Below are 25,020 nucleotides of genomic sequence, written 5' to 3'. Positions count from 1 at the left end.
TGCATCCAGGTTTTAATATCGGTGAGGCAGTTGGTCAGGGTGGAGGATGTAGCTGTGGTGATAAAGAAAGATCCTTTAAAATCCTGCGGCTGGTTGAAGAGATCGAGTTGCGGGAAGAAGGCCGTTGAGTTGGTTCTCCGGTGGGATCAGGAACCACCAGCACCCTCAGCTGCCGACAGACACTGTTGATGGGTCCTGGTGGGGGGGGGTCGGCTGGATGGACTGGGTTGGAGTCAGCTAGTCGGAGTAGTGGTTGGAGAGACTTACGCAAGGTGGGGCGACGGACCCATCCAAACCTGTCCTGTGGCCCCTGGTCGCCACCTCCATGAAGACCCGTGGTTTGGGGTTGAGCAGGAGGGTTGATGGCAGGCGGAGGGGTCCCATGCGACGGTGTCTTGGAGGGTTGAGTTTGGCTGCTTTTTGGAGGGCTCAGCCACTATGAAGCTGATCAGGACTGGGAGACAGGTCGAGAAACTGCTCAGCATGGAGTCCTTCGTCTGGAGCTTGTCCGAGAGTCGACGGATGTCTTCTTTAAGGTTGGAAATCTCTTTATTTGCCTTTCTGAGCAGCTCGCTGTCATTGCAGGTCACAGCGGGCATTGTTGTAGTGGGATGTAGTGGACCCTCTGCGGAGATGGTGCTTCAGGGTTCGGGCTATGCTTTGCTTGGTTTCCAGTGGATCCAGCTAGCTATGGTTGTTAGCTTCCAGTGCTAAAAACCAACCACCGGTAGCCTCCTAGCCTCCTAGCTATGGTTGTTAACTTCCAGTGCTAAAAACAGACCGCCAGTAGCCTTTTGGCAGTGATTCAGGTGATTCAGATTATTAAAATAGGTGAACCGGATTAAAGGTGGACTTATAAAAAAAGTGTGTTCTGAAGCATAGAGTGTGAACTGAAGAAGAGTAACTTTTTAGAGCGGGTAAGCAGCGTACTAATGATGGGCATGATTAATCGACGATCGATAATTGATTATTAAGAATTTTGTCGATGACGTTAATTTGAAGCAATTAAATTAATGTCACAGTGTGGCAGCAATTAAACATTTTACCACTCTGGGGCAATATTTGACTCCATACTCAGTTACCTGGCTGCAAGTTTCCGTTTTTTGATTTCAAAAGTAATCATGAAGAGGACACGGCCAAGTGTCGCGTGGGACCATTTTGATTTTTTTTTTTTTTTTTTTTTAAACGACTTAGTTCACAACACTGAGATGCCGTGAAGTACAACACGGCCGCGACTCACATGATGTAGCCTACCACTAAACAAAGTGTATCCGAGCCTGGTTAATGTTGGTGGTGGCCGCGGTGCATCCTGTTCTCAGTCTCAACCTAGCATAAACTCGGCGTTAGCATGGAGGAGCTGCGATGCACAACGAGCAGAGAAAATGACCCAAGGGACCTGCAAGTTCACTGACATGGATATTGGAACCAGCATATCACATTTCATCACAACGTGCCATCACCAGACTGGTAGAAACTCACTACGAAGAACAGAATAAGCTTCCCTGGGCTGGCCAGGTTAGCGCGGAGGTACCTGTGCATCCCGGCAACGCGGCTGTTTTGGGCGGCTGGACTGACGGTCACCAGGTAGCGGTTGCGTCTGACCCCAGATCATGTCAACATGCTTATCTTTCTCAACACACATCAGTAGACTGGTGCAGAAGTTGTATGTAAGTTAGCCTACTGGTTATTTTTGATTAGGCTTTGTCCCGTGCCTTGGATAGTTTGGAGTTACTTTCGGTTTAAGAACGGCAGCTCGCAGCTACAGGTTCTGCTGCTTCAGAGTGCCGCACCGCAGCGCATATATCTATAATCTATATCTATAACCTCCAGTTTAACTGCCACAAGTTGTTCTTCTTGTAATTAAGATCTCATCGAGGAAAAACATGCTGTATTTTTGTATTTTCATTGCATTTTTAACCTATAAAAAGTTAAATAAATAATGAATTTTAATATAAAAATTTTAATGATTAATCGATAGTCGATCGTTAATTCTCCCGACGATCGACGAAGAAAATTTAATCGAATGCCCATCCCTACAAGCGTACAAACAAATTGTAAACGCATGTCAACGCATGCACAGTTGAATGGACTGTCTCGTGAATCACAAAAGGTGTGGAACCTGTTGTCTGATTACTGCTTTGTTCGGTGCTCCCTTTCTTCATTCACTCTCTAGCTCGCTCGACCACCCTTGTGTTCTCTCTCTCTTGCCAACTTTGACAAAGAGTAAGCCGGTACTCATATACATTATGCCTTTAAAGCACACAATAAGCAGAGAAGGGTGCAACCACACAATTGAAACAATCATTTGCACACCCAGTACGTCCATTGTATTTTTACACCCATGAGTGTACAAGTCCATTGTGCAACAGAGAGTTGTGCATGCTTCCAATTCTTTTCCACTGCTTAATAAACAGGTAACACGCTCCCATCAATCTGCTGGAAAGCTCTGTAGTTTATATAGCTTCATCAAAAAAGTAGAAAGAAGTCAACACCATACCATCATAAGGCATCTTGCCCCGGGACATCATCTCGTACAGCAGGACCCCAAATGACCAGACATCTGATTTTACAGAGAAGCGCTGGTAAATTGCTGCTTCGGGAGCTGTCCACCTCACCGGGATCTTTGTGTTTCGACTGGCTGTATACACACTGTCCTGTAGAGAGAGATGGGGACGTTGGTAACGTTTTACAGAACAGAACCTTTCAGCGGTCTCTTTCTTAGCGGATATAAAGTCTTTCCATGTCTGTATGAATAAAACATTCTGTTATTATTGCACACAAACTGGGAATTATGCAGATTTGAGTGCTGCTCCATTATACCGGACAGATGGAGGGAGGATGGAGTTATGCATTAAGTATACATGAGGTTACACAGGAACAACAGAGCACACTATACATATTCAAAAGAACATGGGCAAAGAATTATTACTAACGTTATTCTAAAACAGGAACATTTTAGAAAAACACACACACACAACCTGCTTACCCTTATAATCCGAGCCAGTCCGAAGTCGGCCACCTTGCAGATGAGATCTTCTCCCACCAGGATGTTCCTGGCAGCCAGGTCCCTGTGGACGATGTTTCGGTCCTCCAGGTAGGCCATGCCCTCGGCGATCTGACTGCCCATGTAGATCAGATGAGCTGATGTCAGCACCTGGCCTTCAGCAGCTGAAAACACACACACACACACACACACACACACACACACACACACACACACACACACACACACACACACACACACACACACACACACACACACACACACACACACACACACACACACACACACACACACACACACACACACACACACACACACACACACACACACACACACACACACACACACACACACACACAGGTTAACAGCATGAGGATAACCCAAACAGTGATTTTCATACAGCCTAAAAAATAATACTTACAAGTTAAAATACATAGAATAAATTGAGAAGGTTCAGAGCAGAACGAGTAGCAGTAGCAGCAACAACAACAGCAGAGAGCAGAAGCCAGCATGCAAGTGTTCATAAACTTCTGGTGTATTTACAAACTTTCCAATCCATCGTTTTATGAGTACATAACCTATATGTACTACTGTAGACGTTTGGTATCATTTCGGGCATTATTAGTGGGGTCATTTACGAGATACAAACGTGGGTCCATTAGCCCCTGCGCTAAGCTATTCAGCTGATAACGCTACTCTACGCTAACTCTCCCAATGTTAGACCCAGGTGAAAAAAGATTCTGGGGGGGTGTTTGGCTCAAGGTCATGGTGCAAAGGCCCTGGGGTAAATTACTCTGAACCATCACTTTAATACATTTAAAAATTAATTTATTAACTTTTTTGATAATCGATTCGGTTTGAGTCATTTTATTATGAAATAATAGAATAAAACTCTAAATGACTCCTAAAGCTAAATGTTTATTATGATAGATGTTACATTAGAAAAGCAATGCTATTTAAGGAACATTTTATTGTTCCACTTCCATTGGCAATAATCAGCTGCAGTACTCAACAGTTTGCCAACATTTGGTTGTGATTTGCCATGGTTTATTATTGTTTACACACATACTCAAAATGATGCTAGATCCTCTTTTGCAAGATAAGAAGAAAATATCACTGGCAACCTGTGTGGAAACAGAGGTTTTACTGTAACAACTTTAATGCAGCATGGAAACCATATCGTCCAATTTCCCAACCAGATTTTGGATGAGGTCATTTCTATTCTCTCTTCTTGCTTTGTTGTACTGCATGAGGGCTTTCAGTGAAAAATATCAAAGTTGTGTCTGGTGACAAGAGATTAGGGACCGCATTGCAAGAGGGGACTGATCACTCCCCAAAGGGTATGAACATGAATGTGTGTGTGTGTGTGTGTGTGGGGGGGGGGGGGAGGGGGTTCAGCTCCTCAGGGTCTCCTTGTCTGTCATGTACTTTAAGGCCCCCTTCAGACTCAGATGGAGCCACCCATATAACCGGCAATTTCCACTGGATGAGGAACGTCGACGGAGTCATCAGGTTTCCATTAAAGTCAGTGTGTGTATTTTGTCTGCGTCCCGACTCCGTCCCAGTTCCATCAGTCCGCAGCCCTCCGCAGCAGATACGCAGAGCTTCTATTTTTGACGGACGACGGAGAGCTCCGCAGCAATTCAGCACACGGCAGATAGTGCGGGACAGGAAGTGGAGCACAGAAACAAAATAAATATCCGGTTAATTTTCAAAATAAAATAAATAAAATACACCATGCTCACGACGGATCATATCTCCCTGCACTACACCTTGAAAACACAGCACAGAGTCGTTTCCCCTCTACTCCTCTGGATGGAAACAAACTGTTGTTGGTTTTGTGGTTCTATTCTACCTGAATTTGCGTGAACTTGTGGGTCCTCGTGACTACAGCTGTCAGTCATGGCCGCAGCCGCTCCGCAACAAATCCGGACCCGGTGGGTATTGACGGACGGCGGAGCACGCAGCAGACACGCAGCGGAGCCGGTCCGCAGCTGTTACGCATCCAGTGGAAATCCCCGGTAACACTTTATACATTGTCTACTTTGTAGCCTATTGTACAGACTGAAGTGAAGGCATGCAGGCTTATACAGTATATCATCAGTCAGCAGCAGCCTGGACCAACACTAAATACTGGATTACTCAGAAGACATGATTCATGATCAAGATTTTCTTGCAGAAGTACAGTCATGACATGCAGACACACACACACACACACACACACACACACACACACACACACACACACACACACACACACACACAAAACATGAGGTATAAAAACCAACTGGAATGTATTATGTAAAATATCTGAGTCAAACCCTTCACACTGTGTACACTAAGACTCCCTGGGATTGAAGCCTTTTTGTAAAATGTCAGAACAATATTTCTCTGCGGAGCGGCGCTGCAAGAATGCTGATTATAATTCCATTTGGATTGGATTTAAGGGCGAGAGATTTAACCATCACCTGGCCTAAATACTATTTCAGAGGGATTTCCAAAAAAACTCGGAGGTATGGGCTGAAATTCTCAAACCCCGTAAAAAGCAACATTAACTTCCTGTTCTAAACCTGTTTGCATATTAAAGAGGTGCATATTGTGTGTGTTTGTGTGAGTTACACTCACAGGCGAGGTAAGACTTGAGGCTTCCTTTGCTCATGAGTTCGGTCACGATGTAGACCGGCTCTCCCCTGGAGCACATGGCCAGCAGCTGGATCAGCTTCGGGTGATGGAGGCTCTTCAACGCCTGAACCTCCTTCACAAACTCGTCCTGCTTTGTGTCCTCTGGAGGAGCAGAAAACACAAGTAATCCTCCTTCCATTCTCCCGCTTTTCCTTTTGTTCCCTGTTGTTGCTGCTTTCATGTCATTCATTTTGCTTTACGTTCATAGCTTTCCATCTTAAAAACCACGCCTGGCTTCTCCACGCAGCTTCCCACATTCCTCCAAACTTTCCCCCCCATTTCCATAATTTATATTCTCACCTACCATCTCCTCACTCTTTTCATTAATCTCATCTTATTTTCTCCCTATAACACCTTATTAATTCATGAGACAGACAGACAGACAGAAATAGAGAGAGATAATCCCAGCAGGCAAATTCTACTATCAGATGCATTGTGTTGCAATGGGCTTAACACAAATGCCAAGACAGAAAAGGGTGATATTAAGTTGTGGAATCGTACTTCATTTAAACAGAATCTACCTACTAAGTGTTTCAGCATGTGATAAGCCTCAAACTGGACGGATGGTTTGTGTCTGGTTCTTGGGCTGTCTGCACACAGCCTTAAAGAGTACCCAAACACCAGGCTGTCTTGCTGCCCTCTCTGGTACATTAAAGGGCACCTATACTTTGAACGAGAATGAATTAAGGCGGGGTATTAAGGAGTGAAAGAATGGACAGAAACCATTCATCCATTTCTTTAAGTATCACTTGTCTGGTTGGAGGTGGTTGTGGTCAGTAAGTGTGTAAACTTGAGTGTATCTTGTGCACGGTGATGACAGTTTTCCACTGATCTACAGGGGGCTTAAATGTAAAAAAAAAAAAAAGACGCATAGTCCTGGCAGGCCTGACAGCTGCTGAGAAGATTATCGCGGTATGATGGAAGCCTCCCCAATCACTTGCCATCAGACACTGGGTCCTCACCTTTTTGGATGTAATATATCTGGAACTGACAACCGCTCGGATTAACAGGGCCACTGAGAGCTAATTCTCAAAAAGATATGCTATCTAATGTGATCTTCTAAAAAAAACTATTCTCTTAATTTTGTGCATTAAGTAAACTCTCAGAAGCTCGGTTTCCCTCGGTGTGTGTGTGTGTGTGTGTGTGTGTGTATACCTGTGAATAAGCGCTTGTGCTTGTATACATGCTGGGGATTATCATTTTTGTTGTTGGAGTGCTTGTAACCGATAATCTACCTAGCTGTCCTCACTTTGTTTTATTTCTTGTCCTTTTTTTCATTTGTGATACACATTTATATCTGTGACACATTGCTTTCCAAAGTATGCGTTGTATACGTTTATGTAAATTGTCGTCTACACAAGTATCTTGCACTTTTTGCCCGTTTATTAGCATTTGGAAAATAAATATGGGACCGCAACAAAGCATTGCTTTTAATCCCCAGAGATGTCTGAGACAGCATCTCCCTGCATTCATACCTCGTTTCAGCGTCTTTATGGCCACTTTCCTGTTCTCTGTGGTCCACATGGCCTCCCACACCTCTCCAAAGTGTCCCTCTCCCAGTTTGTTGTGGAGTCTGAACTCCTCTCGAGGTCTCTCCCACGGCTCCATGTCGAACAGCTCCCGCTGCACAGAGACCACAGGGTGAGTCCAGACAACTTTAAAGTTCATTCATTCAACGTTTATTCATCCTCGAGAGACCGTTGAGGGGCGACCCTCTTTTTCTTTGTCATTGGGTCAGAGTACACAGACAAATACAGAATGACAACACAGGAAGTACAATCATAAGAAATATAGAAAGGCAATAAAACATTCAGAACAGGAAAATAATAGGGATGCAAAAGAAAATACAATTATATAAAGCAGTTACATGTAGAGCTTTGCAGGTTTAAAACCAGATTTCTAAATTGTCCAAGAAGCACAGTTGAGTTGATTTTAAGAAAGTGCTGTCAGGTGCACTGAAGTTAAAAGCAGTTTTTCTAAGTTCACACCGAGCTCGTGGAACATGAAGTAAAAGCCAGTCAGCAGAGAGAGTCTGATAATGTCCCTCTGAGTAAGGCCGGCTGCACACTGGCTGCGCGGCGTGAGCGTGTCAGCTGCGTGGCGTCTCCGTTTTTATTTTGGTTCCCATGTTAACAGGTTAGAGCTTGCACACTGCCTGCGTGACACGCACGTCTCAGGTGCGGCTCAAACCAGTGAAGATCTTGTCTTTCTTGGAGAGAGGACCACCCAATACTTTCATATGAAAGTTAAAACGGTTTCAAACTAATGGGCAGACGACACTGCAGAGACAAAAACCAAATGGGCAACTTGGTTGTATTTACACATCTTCCAGCACTGAGGGATGCATTGTGCATTTTAAATAGTGTCGGATTCATCTAGGACTGTCCCTGACCAAACAAAGTCTTAGTTGACTAACACTCGTACAATTTGATCGACTAATTGATTGGTTGATTTAATCGACGGATCTGTAAAACAGAGTTTCTACACAAAGAACCATGCAAAGGCACCACTTTAAAGGCTGGGTTTGTCTGTAATATTTTGTCTTCACCTTGTCAAATTAAAATATTATTTGTATTATGCCAAATTCTGATTGTTCTCTATGTTCAGGTTTGATGCACAGAATAGAGATTTCCCGTTTGATGACAGATCAGCAGCACGGTGTAGACGAATGAATGAATGAATGAATGAATGACAGGCTTAATAAATGGAACATGAATGCAAAGATGATATGACAAATGTATTGTCAGTAACAATCAGCTGCTATGGAACATTTTTTTCTAATGATCAAGTGCTTTGATAAACATGAAATTAAATGAACAGATCAATGAAATGATTGGTTTAAAAAGAAACCTGATGAATAAATTAAATAACAATTAGCCATCGTTCATATATAAATAAGACACTACAAATCTACACTACAGAGTAATAGTAAAGATAATTAGTGTAAATCAGGTGATGGACAAAGCCACTTGTTGCATTGCCTCAGCAGGTTTGCTGTCATGTACACAATCCTTTTCATCTAGACACATTCATATACATAAGTAGTAGTTTAGTGATATTCGTTTCCCTTTGCAGCTGGAGCTTGGACACAGAACACAACGTCAGTTGCCTGGTGTGTAAAAACACAACCAAAAAGCTCTATGTGGTCCGGAACAAACTGAAATAATAGAGGACATTGAAATTGAAAAAATATCAGTTTAAGTCTGTCGCATCTCAGTCTACTTCATACTGAAAACACCATGACAATTTTCTTACTTCCATTTTCAGTTTTTGGCACGTTTCCCCATCATCATCCTAATTGTTTCAACCAAAAGGTCATGCCGATGGTTTTGTTATTCCCATTTAACTCAAATGCGGCCTGCCTCGATTTATAATCATGCGTGACATAATCTCACTAATAGCTTTAAGTTTGACAAATGTAACCACTCGGGCTTTCACACAGTCCGTTGGCTGGCAGATTATTAGGCATTTAAACAGCAGGATTAGTCTGCTTTTAGAAACTAAAAGCTAACAGAAGAATCAGATAATGTCCTCCCAAAGCATGCTTTATCAGTTTTTATTGACTATGTCTCTTGGCTACATCATTACAGTAAAAAAAGATGTTGTGCCAAGTCAATAAAAAGTGATCAAAGGCATCGCTAGGGACTCTTTTTACTGGCATAGCAATAAATTGAAATGTTTCATTCATTTTCTAAAAGCAGATTACTTCTTGTGTTTGAGGGAGTGAAGGATTAACTGTCAGACTGTGTTTAAGCCCAGTGAAGCTGCGAGGGGCAGCTGGAGGAGCGGTGTATAAATGATAAGAGAAAACACTTCAATTAGGTCTTCGCTTCATAAATAGAATATTCGGTATTCAAACTGAAAATACAAACATTTTGGCAGCCATGAGAAGTACAACTCTTCATTACTTTATACATGTTAAAGGGATAGTTGAGATATTTTGAAGTGTGGTTGTATGAGCTACTTCTCCATTGTCAGTGTGTTAGCTCCAGTAGATGGGGGGTCAGCACTCCCCCAGTTTGGAGCAGCAGGCAGGAGTACCGACACAGAAGCTAAGCAATGTCCTGCTGTGGACGGGGGGCACAGGTAAACACATTTTAGACACCTAAAAACATCTTTATCAGTTTAAGTGTGTACTTAAACTGATACAGATGATTTTAGGTGTCTAAAATGGGTTTAGCTGCTGCCCCCGTCCACAGCAGGACATTACCGTGTCGGTACTTCTGCCTGCTTCTCCTAACTGGGGGAGTACTGACCCCCATCTACTGTAGAGAAGAGAACCTCTTCAGGAGCAGTGACATCAAGCTGGCACAAGATCGAGATCGGAATAATCACGGGCTGTACCATCTCCGTAATCCCGTTCTCCCTGGCCATGATGACACTCACAAAGTCTGCTGAACCAGAGTGCAGAGGGCCCAAGATGAAGTCAGCTCAACGCCACTGATAAGAGCATTTATGGATGACCTCCCAGTTACAACAGAGTCAGTCCCAGGCTGCCGGAGGATTCTAAACGGCCTCGAAATGGAGTGGGCACGGATGCGTTTCAAACCAGCCAAGTCAAGATCAATGGTGCTGAGAAGAGGAAAGGTGGACGACAAGTCCCAGTTTAAACACCGTTTAAAATCAGAAACACTGCAACTTAATGCTCGTCTTTAATATCTGTTAACGGTACATACTATTCCTTTAACCTAAAACATCATTCTGTATGTATAATGTGGCTCTCAACAATGTGAAGAGTGGCTGTTTTAAATAGGTGGTTTCTCAGTTTCCAGATACTGAGAGACCTGAGTTTGGTTTCACTCCCGCTGGGCTCAAACTGATGAGCCATGAATAAAGAATACAGCGCGCTGGGGGGTGATGTAAGCTGCAGTGCAGAGATAGTGTGTTCAATTACAGTACTGCCACGTGATTATATTCTGAAATAAATATTTTATCCTCTGGTTAATTACACTCCAAATATATGTTTGCCTCTTGGTATTAATCTATGCATATAAAGCAGAAGACAGTGCTCATTAAATCTCTGCTGCAGAGCAACAATAGAAAGATTAATTCAGGGTCTTTGTTGCAGATTGCCACTGCAGAGACAAAAGCTGCTCAAATCAAATGAAAAGAGAGAGAGAGAGAGAGAGAGAGAGAGAGAGAGAGAGATAAAAGAGATACTGGAACATTGGGAGTCCTTATTGGCTTCAGCCTTCAGGTTTTATTGAGAAATATGACAAAAGCTCAGTTTAACTGAGCACCATTTCACATGTATTGGTGAGGTGCAGAGAAAATATTAATATTAATACCAGGTTCTCCATTTTGCAAAACGTCATTTTATTTCAAAATTTGAAAATCTTTTTTCAACATACTATACCATGACTTTTTTTGATGTGCTTATGATGTGACTTTTTCTGACATATTATGACTTATTTATGACTTTGTGCCATATAAAATGTGTCCTGTTGAATCATCATGAATTTGTCATAAAAAAGTCACAGTAGTCTGTATTGAAAAAAAGTCATAAAAATAGTCAAAAGTATAGTTAGAATGTGATAAAAAGTCATAAAAAGGCAGTCTAGTATGTTGAAAAAAGTCATAAAAAGGCACAGTATAGTACGTCATAAAGTCATAGTAGGCTATAGAATGTCAAAAAAAGTCACCTAACCCTAACCCTAACCCCTAACCCTAACCCTAGCCCAAAGGTTCCTGTACTTTAAGAAAGTACTACCCTCCGATCAGGGACCTTTTGGGTGGTAAAAGTGTCCCCAGAACTAAACATTGTGTTTTGTGTCTCTCTTTGTGTGTCCTACCTGCTGGGTGCAGGGCTCCTCCAGCAGCACCCCTAGGCTGCGAGGGTATTTCTGGTAGTAGGAGATCAGCTCTCCCAGCGTAGAGAAGGAGATCTTATCGGAGACAAAGTAGGCCCCGATGGTGGAGCGCTGGATCCTGAAGTGGTACACATTCCCCTCATTTCGGGCTGTGAGAGGACAAAGAGTGACATATCGGGGTCACGTGTGTTAGCAAGTTCTTGAGTTCTTAAGGTTCTTGCAAACATGGTCTCGCTTTGTCCACACTAGGGCTATCAATCTTCCTCTATAATACCATTCGAATTTCATTATTTTTTTTAAATATTTGAATAATATTTGAATATTTAATATAGGGCTGCACAATTAATCAAATTTTAATCACGATCACGATTTTGCCTTCCCACGATCAAATTTGCATGATCGAGCGATATTTAAAATGCGTCATTCCGTTCATAGAACGCTCCTTATCAAAGTTTTTGCAAAGCCAATCTGTCTGATCACGTGCCTCCATGAGCCAATCAGAGTTGTTCCCTTCACCGCGCAGCTTAGTTTCTAGATGTAGACCGTCACAGAGGACAGAGTAACGAGAGGAAAATTCCACAACAGGTAGCAGTCGGTCATCATAAGCCAGTCACGATGTTTACCAGTTTACCAGTAAACGCAACATTTTGTCCCGTCTGTTTTGTTTTTCAGACAACAGCAGTGACCATAGTGCTAGTTTGTGTCTTTTAGCTCATAGCTTTAGCAGCAGACTGTTTGACATCCTGCTGTTGGAATCCTGTCACACTACCGTTTAGCTGTCAGCATTTTAACCATGTTTATTCCAGTTACTACTGTGGCTAACGGTAGGCTAACGTTACCTGCTGTGTAACAGGTTATTAGTGTTTACTAGCGTGAAATGCAGCGGTGTTTATGTTGCCTCTAACGTGGGTTTCGGAGCATCAGAGCGCAACGCAAACATGTAAGTGGCAGTGTAATAAGCCACCGAAATCCGCGTTGCTATTTCGTCAGGTAGATACCTTACGGCAAACGTGTATGTATGGAAAGTGGTCGGACAACAGCTGAAATGGCATACTCCTTCACAGTATCCTTCAATAAAGGAGGAATGTAGCACAATATGGGTGTATTAGCAGGAATGTAGCACAATATGGATGTATTAGCAGGAATTTAGCACAATATGGATGTAAAAGCTGTTATAATTAGCCTATGTGACAATAAAATTTGTTTTGGTTAAAATCAACAAATAATCGTGATAATTAATCGTGATCTCAATATTGATCAAAATAATCGTGATTATCATTTTGGCCATAATCGTGCAGCCCTAATTTAACGCTCAAATGTAGCCTGTTATTAATATGTACTACACTACTCAGGCTTATGCATAGTCAATGCCACAAAGCATGTGGTTGTTGTTACATGTTTTGTCCACTAGAGGGACATCCAACATCAGCCTGGCCTTGAAAGGGCCCTACGTCATGGGGCATTTCTGGCACGCCACTCTCTGTTTACATTATATTCCACCAGGAGCACACCAAGAGGCGACAAAACCAAATCAGCAGAGAACTCTGGAATGAAACATTATGTAACAAGTGTAGTTAAGCGGCTCTGTTGTAAGGGCTAATGGTGCTAAGTTAGCACAATGACATCATGTTAGAAAGCACAGCCGAAACCATTAGTCGTAAACTAAGTAACAATGGCTAATGGTATTGATAACTAAGCCAAATGGTACTGTCACTACTATTTTAGTGATTTATAAGGAACCTGTTTCTTTCAGATTGTCACTGGGATTTTACAGCTTTTTCCCCCCTTGCACGATGAATGAGGGACAAACTGTCCTTTTTCTACTTTCTGTATTTTAGACTCTTTATAAAGCCACTATGTGTAGAAAATGAACATTTCTAGCTTTGGCGTTCTTAGTAATCGCAGCAAAACAGGTACCGCACCCATCCACACCCCGGACCTACGGTGGCCGACAGGGGCAAACGCCCTGAAACTTCAGAAAACACTCGCAAATAGACAAAACACAAGCAAATTAAGAAAACATCTTCATCAATTTGACAACACATGTGCAGCATTTAGCAAACACGCCGCAAATGCACAAACGATCCAAAATGAAAAGTACACAATCCCCGAAAACAACTGCAACAGCAAAACGCTGCATCCATTTTATACAACGGAAGGCGAGCTTGTGTCAGAGAGTGGATATTTTGTTTTCCTAATTTTTTTATTCGATTTTTAATAAGTGTTCTACTCCGTAACATATATGGGCTAAGTAGTGTTAGCTAGCAAGCTCTGGTAGAAGTCTCTAACACGGTAGCTATGTAACCCTGTTGCTCTTTTATAATACTGTAGGAATATGCACCTATTTACAGTAGGTCACCTCTTTACTTTTTTTCCCATTTCTAAAACAAACTCTCTCCCTCTCTCTCTCTCTCTCTGTGGGGTCAAAAATCAAGCTCTCTTTTCGCATCGTTTCTGTTTTTGCAGTGTGTTTGTGTATTTGGTTGTGTTGTGTGTATTTGCAGCACGCTTGCTAAATGCTGCGCATGTGTTGTCAAATTAATGAAGATGTTTTCTTAAATTTGCTTGTGTTTTGTCTATTTGCATGTGTGTGTGTTGTTTTTTTTTGTCGCTGTGTGTTTGCCCCTGTCGGCCACCGTACAAACCTGACCTGATGACACTGAGATGAATGCTCTGAAGGGAACTGCACACAGCTCACAGGCCTTAGTCTACAAACAAAATGCAATTCAATTTTATTTATAGTATCAAATCATAACAGAGTTATCTTGAGACACTTTACAGATAGAGTAGGTCTAGACCACACTCTATAAATTCCAAGACCCCAACAATTACAGTAATTCCCTCAAGAGCAAGCATTAGCAGTGGCTGTAGCAACATTGGCGAGGAAAAACTCCCTTTTAGGAAGAAACCTCGGCAGACCCAGACTCTTGGTAGGCGGTGTCTGACGGGGCCGGTTGGGGGGGTGATGAACAGTGGCAAATAATAGTCACATTAAAGATCATGGAACAGCCATCAAAATCATTTGACTTATGCTGTAATCATGTACAAATTCTACACATTCTGGCATTATAATATCTGAAGAACTCTGGCTAAATGCAGAAGTTACAATCAGATACTGACTGCAACATACAGACAGAATACCAGGAGTTTGGTCCTCACAGGAAAACATAAACTATATTATCATAGGCTCAGAGAACAAGAAGATGGCGGTGAGGAATGTGTGTAATTGTGCCATAAGACCAAGTAATTGAAGGTGTGGTCTGATCTGCCTTCACTCTCAGGCACGTTCTGCATGCACACAGAGTACTACTGATGATGTATATTTCAGGAGGACTAGCACAGGAAAAATTGAGCATCTAACTGCAGCTTTTTCCCCCCCGGGACCTAAATGACCTTGAATAAGGGGGGGAAGGGTAGAAAGGGAGGACGCGATAGAGGAAGGAAGTGGACAGAGGGGATGGAGAGGGAAAGATGCAGACGCAGAAGAAGGTGTAGCCAGAGGGCGAAAGGAAAAAAAGTGGACAAAGTCAGAGCAGAGAGAGAAAGGAGCTGGAGGTGGTGCTGAGGAGAGAGAGAGAGAGAGAGAGAGAGAGAGAGAGAGAGAGAGAGAGAGAGAGAGAGAGAGAGATAACAATGGCTTTAAAGTCCCAAATCTCAGGAGATCCGTTACAGGATTGGCCGTGGGCTCATTCATAATGGTAGTTTGATGACGGCAACGGGCTTCCAAATGTAGGTCACGACAACTCAAGACAAGACACTAAACTCTCCTGTCTACCAAACTTTAATTTCAGAAAACCAAACAAAATCATTGTTACAAATGTCATGTGACAGCTTACTCAGCTGCTGTGTTCAGGGCTGTTCTTTTCCAAATTTGTAAAACAAGAATTGCCTTTACTAAAGGAGGAGTACAACATTTTGGTAATTTCTTTTTGAGAGTTGGATGACAAAATCTATTTCATGTTTATGTATTAAAGGGATAGTTTGGATTTTTTATCCATAGCCAGTGCATTACCTACAGTAAGCACACAACATCTGGCAACAGTGGACTATAACAGAGAGCAGACCAGAGGTTATGAAAGGGTAGCTACTCTTTTTTTATCTGTGTTCCTATGTGTTTGTGTCTAAGTGACTGATGGAACAACAATCTTTGACATTGGTCCAGTATTAAGAGAGATCGCTGCAGTTGGCAGTCAGAGAAACAAGCTACAATGTAAGTTAACAAGGCAATTGTCCAACTTGTATTTACCTTCAGAAAAGTGCTTGTTTTACCACTTTTTCCAGGATTTCTAAGGAGGTCGACCTTTCTGTTGAAGAGTAAGATCCTTTTTTTAAACATAAAAACATCCTTGGAATTGCGTTCACAAAACCCACCAGACTCCATGTAAATAATCAGTCATTTTAGCATCGTAAAATACACTTCATTCTAAGTCGACAGACACGAAATAAAACTACAAAAAGACGTTTTGGTTCATCTTTCCACTTTTCCAACCATCACAACTCTGGTTTAGGTTGAAATAAACACATAGTTTACAGATTTCCATGTGAAAATATGTTTGCTCTATACATGCTAAAAGTATTGATTATTTAAATGGAGTGTGGTGGGTTTAGCGCTAGTGACTTCAGAGCGGTTTCTGGTTAAACAGAAAGGTCTTAAAGAAGTTTAAAAAGGTCTATGTCTGTAGGAATCCTTTCCATAATGTTGCCAGACTCTTAGAATAATAATCTGAGTCTGTCAGCGGCAACAACAGAACTTTTAACAGGGGAACTTTTTAGTGGACCAAACTGACGCTGAACATTTGCCTCTTAGGGTTACATCGCAGCCCAGTCTGCAGCTGCCGGTTACAGCGCTCATGCTTAATATTGGACCAAGCTCAAAGATTGTTGTTCCCATCAGTCACTTAGACACAAAAACATAGAATAATAGGGTCCAGGTTGAAAAAAACAAAACAATTACCCTTTAATGTACCGTTACATCATCCAATCACAAAACTGGTAAAAAAACATAACTAATAAAAATCATAAATAAAAATTTATAAAAAACAGAGGCAAATTATTTCTATTCAACAAAAGTTGTACAAGTTTAAAACTGCAATCAGCCATTTCTGCCACTGGCGAGCTTTGACAAGGCTGCCTGAGGGCCCGTTGTGTGACCTGCTGCCCTCTATAGTGGGAGCAGAGAGAGAGAAAATCGAATGCAGAGAGATTAAGGCTGACAGTGGCTGGAGACCTTGAAAGACAGAAGGGAAGTGGAGGCCGGAAGGGGTGATGGATGGAGGACAGGATGGATGAAGAGAGAGAGAGGTGGTGAAGAAGAAATGAAGCGAGTGGATTCCCACTGAAACGTGGTACGATGAATTTCCTCATGCATTGGTATCTAAGTGACTTATGTAAAGAAAATCTTTGAAAATGGCCCAGTATTGAGTCAGAAGGCTGTAACCAGCAGCTGGAAACCGGGCTGCAACGTAGTCATATAGGGAAAACGCTCACCATCAGTTTCCGCCCACTAAAAGTGCTATTTTTGTTACCAAAAATACCAAAATGACCCTTTATATAATTTGGAGTGTGAGGCCTGGTTTGAAGAAGGAAGTGTTCTAAGTTATAAATTAGAAGACAGAGTGAGCTGTTGTGGATGGGTGGTGGTACCACTTACCAGAGATTGTGTACTCGTCACTGTGACTCTCACTGATGCGAACTAGGAAGGAGCCATCTTTGTTTTGGGAAGCCAGCAGCAGCTTCTCAGCTTTCACACGGTTTATATTCCCATAGTACCACCTGCACAGAGGACAGAGGAGACACACGGGGCGAGAGGGATGAGGAAAGATCGTGAGATGAATGGATGATCGGACATGTAACACAAAGAAAAAACCCGATGAATGAAAACAGAGCAGCACGGGGGTAAATCAATGAATGCATGAATGAATGAAAGAAAGAAAGCAGTGGGAATAAAAGAGAAGGAGACTGTGTTACGTATGAAAGCAAATATGCAGAAGCCCGCTCACACAATAGCAAAACAATGTGTGTAGGTAAACACACACACACATATATGAATCACATTTTGCACATTGCAAGCTGACAATGAGAGAGAAGAAGGTAAGCATTACAGAAACACACAGTTTAACTAACTGGTCCGGTCAGTTAGAACAGCAGCAGCATGTTCAGCCACAACCTGGAGCCCACTGTGTGCAGGAGGTCATCCATACAGTACACCAGAATACACATAAACACACACACAAACACACACACACACACACACAAACACACACACACACACACACACACACACACACACACACACACAACTAACAATAACTTTATACTTCTACTCCACTACATTTATCTGACAGCTTTAGTTACTTTACAGATTAAGATTGTATGTACAAAACATACAAAGAACATTGAACATGATGCTTTGTTAAATATTAAACTATCCAACAGCATACAATTTGAGCCAAATGGGGTTTTGTGCAAAAACGGCTGAATCATTTTATGATTTCAGCTTCTGATATGTGAAGATTTGCTGCTTTTCTGTCTTAGATGACAGTAAGCTACCGTAAAGACATTTGAAGGTGTCACCCCTACGCTTTGAAAATAAAACCATAAATGAATTTATGACAGGCAGTTTGAGTGCTGCCTGTTGCTCCCATACAGAAACCGACCTGTGTTTACTTGACGTTATCAGGGAAGGCGTGTCTGACCTCAGGTTTCACTCACAGTAACAGCAAGACACAGAACTCACAATAAAAGACTCCAGAAATGTTGTACTCTAGTAATTGAAATGAAAAGTCATGATAAACTAAACAAGTACCAGCACTAGAAGTTTCTATGGGAATATTAAACAGATACAAGTAGTAGTAATAATACTAGAGCTGAAGCAATTAGTCTTTTAATCATCAACCAACAGAAAGAGAATAAATAATAAAGCAAAGTACTGCTACAGTCAAGACCATGGATACAACTGTAAAAAGTACATTAAAAGACACTCACTAGGTCACCATTATCTGACATATCATAGACACGCTTTTATAGAGGTTGACGCCCAGAAACGTCCTAAACAAGATAAGAAAGTACAGGCAGAGGGCAGGTTCTCTGCAGATAGATAGACACACACACTTTTTCACTCTTAAGAAAAATGACCCTGGGTGTAATTCACATGGTCTGCTCCTTCCTGTACATAGACAAAACCCAAGGCGTTTATTTTACCTTAACTTTCCCTTAAAAAGACCATAGGTATATACTGGAAAATAAGAAGTTATCTGACAAATGGACCTAGTGGTGTAATGGACCATAGTAGATCCGTGGTCCGTACCGATCAACACTCACGGTTCAGAATCGTGGATCATTTGCAAAGTTTAACCATAATAACAGTGTGCAATAAATGTTTACTCTCGCTGTTACTTAAAGTAGGCTGATAAATCTCTACGGAGGTATTCCGTGAAAAGACACAGGCAACGCGATTTGCTGCTCACGTCAACAGCAACGCAGATTTCGGTGCCTCACTTTGGTGCCACTTGAATACCTGTGCTGCCCTCTGATGTTCCGAAACAGACGTTAGAGGCAACAGAAGTATCACTTTGCGTCACGCTAGTTAACACTAACGTTAGGCTAACGTTAAACTTGGCAGAAGGTAACGTTAGCCTGCCATTAGCTACAGTAGCAACTGGATTCAACACGGTTAAAATTCTGACAGCTAAACGGTGTAAAAGTGTGACTGTATTTCACTGTAGAGTAGTGGTGGGCGGATCGATCCAAATATGGATAATATGGATATCAATATACCAGTGTAATGAGATGGATACTTTAGTTTGAGTTTCTCTCCATTTCATCAAAGAGGCGACCTGGCTGTCTGTGTCACAGCGTGGAGCAGCCACACTTTGCTCCTCCTCCCCCCCTCTTGTGATTTGATGTTGTACCATCACGTGACTCAGTGGCGCCAGGCAAACAAGACGGCCAGCAACACACACACACACACACACACACACACACACACACACACACACACACACACACACACACACACACACACACACACACACACACACACACACACACACACACACACACACACACACACACACACACACACACACACACACACACACACAGCAGAACAACGGCAGAGAGGAAGAGGAGTAGACCGGGTAGCGATTTGACCTGTACGTTTTTCTATCCTGCTTCCGTAACAAATTTGCGGGGACCAATCACAGGACTATCCAATTGCGTACATTTGTCATTTGAACTATGCCCGTTGATCCTGCCTCTTGTGCAGTAGGAAATCCAGAGCAGACTCCCCAGACTAATGTTCAATCTTAAAAGATTGAGCTCGGTCTGCTGATAGCCAGACTAGAAGAGGAGCGCTGTGTGGCTACATTATACGGCAAGCTGTATAATTTGTAAAAAGGCTATAAGATAATGTTAACACAACAAATAATATCACAGGCATATGAAAATTCTGTCCTGGGTTTTAACTTGGTATCGGATTGATTACTGTAGATGATTCCAACACCGGTACACATGTAAAAAAGTCTGCCGCTAAAGCTACGAGCTAAAAGACACAAACTAGCACTGTGGTCACTGCTGCTGACGGAGAAACACAGATGGGACTAAATGTTGGGTTTACTGGTAAACTGGTAAACCTCGTGGTGCATTCAAAGTTATTGTCAAATACCCTTTTCTCATTTTTACTCAATTACTTTAATTTACTGGTAAAAGAAGTAATTATTGTTATTAAATTTTTAATAATCATTTAAATTCCCAATTTTTTTGTGCTGATCCAAAATTGATCCGATCCGTGACTCAAAACCGTGATCCTATCTGAACTGTGAGTTTTGTAATCCGTTGTAGGGATGTCACGAGAACCGGTACTTCGGTACTCGGTACCAAAATTCTGAACACGTGCCGGTAGGCTACTCATTCTTCCACAGTACCGTAGGTACCAGGGGATGCAATCCTTCCGGACCGGATGGGGGCAGTATATACGCCCAACGTGAAAAATGTTTATTATGTAAACATAATAAACAGATATATATTATAAGAACACTGGTGCTTGCAATCTCAGGTGTCTAGAAAAACGTAGTCTCGCTTTGCCATACCCTCCTCCAAAGAGCTCAGAGGAAGGTCTGACTAGTCCACATAGCATTCGGGGATGGGAGGAAAACTGGTTTATTGGCATTTCTAAAACCAATCACAATCGTCCTGGGCGGGGCTAAGCCCTGGACACAATGATGGTCGCTACAAAATAGTCTCAGGAAGGAACTTGTTTTGGTGGAACATGTGGACGTTCAAAAGTAGTTTTATTTGTGTGAGAGAAACCTCCGATTGGACAGATAGTCTAGCTAGCTGTCTGGATTTACCCTGCAGAGACCTGAGGAGCAGTTAACCATAGTCCTCACAAATCCACCAGAGGTTAGAACACCAACACAAAGACAGAGGAAGGGGACGGGACATCCGGCCTAAATGAAAGACATCCGGCAGATTTTCCAGCGGCAACGGAGCAATCCCGCATGTGGTACAGTACAGGCCAAAAGTTTGGACACACCTTCTCATTCAATGTGTTTCCTTTTTATTTTCATGAATATTTACATTGTAGATTCTCACTGAAGGCATCAAAACTATGAATGAACACATATGGAATTATGTACTTAACAAAAAAGTGTGAAATAACTGAAAATATGTCTTATATTTTAGATTCTTCAAAGTAGCCACCCTTTGCTTTTTTATTAATAAGGGAAAAACTTCCACTAATTAACCCTGACAAAGCACACCTATGAAGGTAAAACCATTTCAGGTGACTACCTCATGAAGCTCATTGAGAGAACACCAAGGGTTTGCAGAGTTATCAAAAAAAGCAAAGGGTGGCTACTTTGAAGAATCTAAAATATAAGACATGTTTTCAGTTATTTCACACTTTTTTGTTAAGTACATAATTCCATATGTGTTCATTCATAGTTTTGATGCCTTCAGTGAGAATCTACAATGTAAATAGTCATGAAAATAAAGAAACACATTGAATGAGAAGGTGTGTCCAAACTTTTGGCCTGTACTGTATGTCGAGGCTGTAGACTAATAAAAAACGTAACACAACTTTGTCTTTATTTTTTTTGGCTTAACAGAGTTCCTGCCATGGTCTGACAGTGGGACATGTGGGGTCAGTGTTGGACCAGAGTCATGAACACAGACAGACAAGTCAACCTTAGAGGGAGAGCTGGGCTGAAACATGATGATTCCCTGCAGGCTGAATGAATAATAGAGGATGTGCAGCTGCAGCCTCGCGGCTACTTTTAGCTCCAGTCTGGCTCAACAGCAGCAGCACAGGTTGGTTTAGATTGTTCAACTTTGCTACGGATGCCAGGAGGATGCCGGTAGGCTCCATGTTAAGTTTTTTAGATCGATGTTAAGATAATTGATTAATCATTTTAGTCATTTTATTTATTTATTTTGTAAGTCATCTGTGACAGTAAATTGCATATCTTTGAATGTCAGACTGTCTGTTGGACAAAACAAGCTGTTTCAATCTCAACTTGGGCTTTGGGATTTTTTTTGGGACCATTTTCAGATTTATAATGAATCAAACCATCAATCAAGAAAACAATTAACCGATTAATTGAATGAAAATAGCCTACTCGTTAGCAGCAGCCCTAACTATTTTAAGATCAGGTTGTCCAACCAATGGTCCAAAACTTGAAGATATTTAATTTGATTTCATTAAAGACTAAGAAAACCAAATAAAATATTCACATTTGAGCTGGTGGAACCAGTGGGGTTTTGCCATGTTTGCTTTCACACATTACTTAAATTATTCATCAATTATCAAAATAGTTGCAGCTTAATTTTTAAGTTATCATTTTTAGCAACGACCTCAAAATATTACATTTCAAATAACATAAAAACTGTAAATAGCCTAAGTAAATCAGTAAAAATCAACTATCAAAACCATTTTCGGTTGATTGACTAACCAACTAATCAACTAATCGTTTCAGCTCTAGATACGATTTGACATAACTGTAAAAATCTGCCAGGAAGGCTAAATGACATCATCAAGAGTAGACACGGTGATACATTTAGTATTTTCAGTGGTGACTGAACCACTTCATAATGATATTTTGATATCAACACTGGTCAGTTGTCAGCTTTTATTTACAGCATGTCCCAGTTTTCAGAATGGAAACAGGATTTAAGATCTGTGTCTTCAGGTCTGTCTCTCTACATGTCTCTCTGGATCTGTGTCTTCAGGTCTGTCCCTCTACATGTCTCTCTGGATCTGTGTCTTCAGGTCTGTCCCTCTACATGTCTCTCTGGACCTGTGTCTTCAGACCTGTCCCTCTACATGTCTCTCTGGATCTGTCTTCAGGTCTGTCCCTCTACATGTCTCTCTGTCTAACTTTGGCGTGGGTAACCCTTGTGTTCTCCTCCCAGGTCAAAATTGGCCCAGTCTGTTTTGCCTGTTCATAAAGCATAAAGTATAAATTATCATTGGCATTACAATTTTGTGTTACATCTTCTAAGCCAACTTCATTCTTATTACTACTAGTTGTACACTTATTTTGGACTTCACGGTCTATAAATGTCATTCATTTTAAATTAAACCTAATTTTGGAGTTAAAACCCCCAGAAATGATGAATTATTTGGACTAATTAAGATCAGAGAAACGTATGTTGATGGATAACCACAGCCTATTCCGTGTGTGGAACCATCCGTGATACTATTGGTTAAAGGAAACCCAGATTTGTTATTCAGAAACTTGGAAAACGGGTCCAATTTGACCCGAGGACTCACAGCAAATCCAGCACCAGTTCTCCTCCCATCAGCACCGTGGAATCAGGTGGCATTTGGCGAATAAAGAAAAAGAGAAGAGCAGATGATGGATTTCCAACACTCACTTGTGTTTGGCGAACTCGTCCTGCAGCAGAGCCACGTAGTTGGCCGGGATCAGTCCGGACTCCAGAGACCCCGTCAGCTTCTTGGCCAGCACGTACTCCCCCCGCTTCTCGATCACCGACAGCTTGTCCCCCTCCTTCACCGTCAGCTCGTCGTCGCTACGGGCCTCGAAATCGAAGAGCGCCGCGTAAAGCTGCACCGGTCGCTTCTTGGGCGACGGGACGCGGATGTCCCCGGACACGGTGCGGATCTCCGCCGTCTCCGCGGCGGCCGGGTTGGCGATGACATGGTTGTTGTTGGGGACGTCCGGGTCGCGGGAGTCCGGCCATAGGCAGTTCCAGAGCCCGCTCAAACACGGCATACAGGCGCGACAGCAGCCCTCCATCCCGGGACATGAAGGAGCGCGGCGGTGGGGGACTTATTCCAGATTATACCGTAACACCGATCAATAAAACGCGGTTTCAGGCTTTCAGTGCGCTGAAAACGGCCTTTTAGCGCCTACAGCAAGCAGCCGTTCAGTCCTTCGGGCTTCCTCTCTTCCTCTGGCTGGAAACATAATGCACCGCCAACAATAGTTGGCCAGATTAACCGGAGGAACCGGTTTTTTTTCTGTTGAGATCACGGATCTGAGCTCCACGCCTGCATTGCGCACGGCGGCTGCGGGAATGCGGAAAGGAAACGGGAATGGAGGGCATCCAAGTCGGATCGGTTCCCTGCGAGGACTCGGCGGCGCGAGCCAAGACCGTGAGCATGGCTCTCAAGGAAATATTAATCCATTGTATTCTGGTGCAAACGGGAAAACGGCCGCAGCACTAGTTGCGCACGTGTTTAATCCGCGAGAGGAAGAGAGAAAGATGTGAATGTGAAGCGGCGGCACGGTGCGTAAAAAGTTTCAGTTTGGCGCTCCGCACACACCTCCTGCTGCTCACACACCTGCGTACTGCGTACGTCAGGGGAGGCGGTGTGTGTGTGTGTGTGTGTGTGTGTGTGTGTGCGCGCGCGCGCGCGTGCGTCCGCATGCCTTTCAGGCTTTTTGGTTTGGTTTGGTTTATTTATGGATATAGAAAGACAACAAGGGGATCCAAGGGATAACATGTAAAAGCGAGAAACACTTTTTTCCAACATGGTCCCTGATTTAAGAGAACAGGACATACAACACATGCAAACACATACAGTCCTAAGATTAAAACAATAAAAATAAAACTACACATCAAAAAAACAGCTAAAACACCATGACTTACCAAACAATAAATGTCCCTGTCCCCAATCTAGATTTTATTTCCCCCTAATTATCTATTTTATTCCATAAGTAGGCCCTAACTTTATGTCTAAAATCCCTTTTCGTTACTGCCATTTTGATATGAAGTGGAAGACTATTCCATAAAATAATTCCTGTATAAAAAAAGAATTTTCTGGCTTCGCTATTCACACATGGCACCTTACATGAACGGACACTGGCCCTAGTCTCATGGGCATCTTGAGTATGTACCATTAAAATCTGAAATCCCAAATACTTTGGGGCTACACCATTAATAATACTGTACATATGATTGAGTTTAAGTTGTTCAACTCTAAGCTTAACAGGCAGGAACTCAACCCCCTTAAACTCATTTCTTCCCACAAGGCTGCGGGCCAGTTTTCCCTGAAGG

The 25,020-nt window shown here is 42.3% G+C and overlaps 1 protein-coding gene across 1 annotated transcript in view; it reads right to left on the bottom strand.

Annotated features, from left to right (window-relative positions):
- The window catches only part of srms (src-related kinase lacking C-terminal regulatory tyrosine and N-terminal myristylation sites), a 31,935-nt gene extending 7,640 nt beyond the window's left edge, over window positions 1–24,295 (bottom strand). The window contains exons 1-7 of the mRNA XM_028582915.1: window positions 23,374–24,295; window positions 17,147–17,268; window positions 11,479–11,645; window positions 7,162–7,309; window positions 5,630–5,788; window positions 2,987–3,168; window positions 2,498–2,654 (exon numbers count right to left, since the gene is read on the bottom strand). Of these exons, the coding sequence (XP_028438716.1) occupies window positions 2,498–2,654; window positions 2,987–3,168; window positions 5,630–5,788; window positions 7,162–7,309; window positions 11,479–11,645; window positions 17,147–17,268; window positions 23,374–23,756 (1,318 nt within the window). The 5' untranslated portion in view covers window positions 23,757–24,295. The remainder of the gene's footprint in view (window positions 1–2,497; window positions 2,655–2,986; window positions 3,169–5,629; window positions 5,789–7,161; window positions 7,310–11,478; window positions 11,646–17,146; window positions 17,269–23,373) is intronic.
- Window positions 24,296–25,020: the final 725 nt, after the last annotated feature.

This window comes from Perca flavescens, chromosome 7 (genome assembly GCF_004354835.1).
Source record: "Perca flavescens isolate YP-PL-M2 chromosome 7, PFLA_1.0, whole genome shotgun sequence".
Lineage (NCBI taxonomy): Eukaryota > Metazoa > Chordata > Actinopteri > Perciformes > Percidae > Perca > Perca flavescens.
Note: the sequence above shows the minus strand (reverse complement) of the source record. Positions and strands in the feature narration are given on the sequence as shown.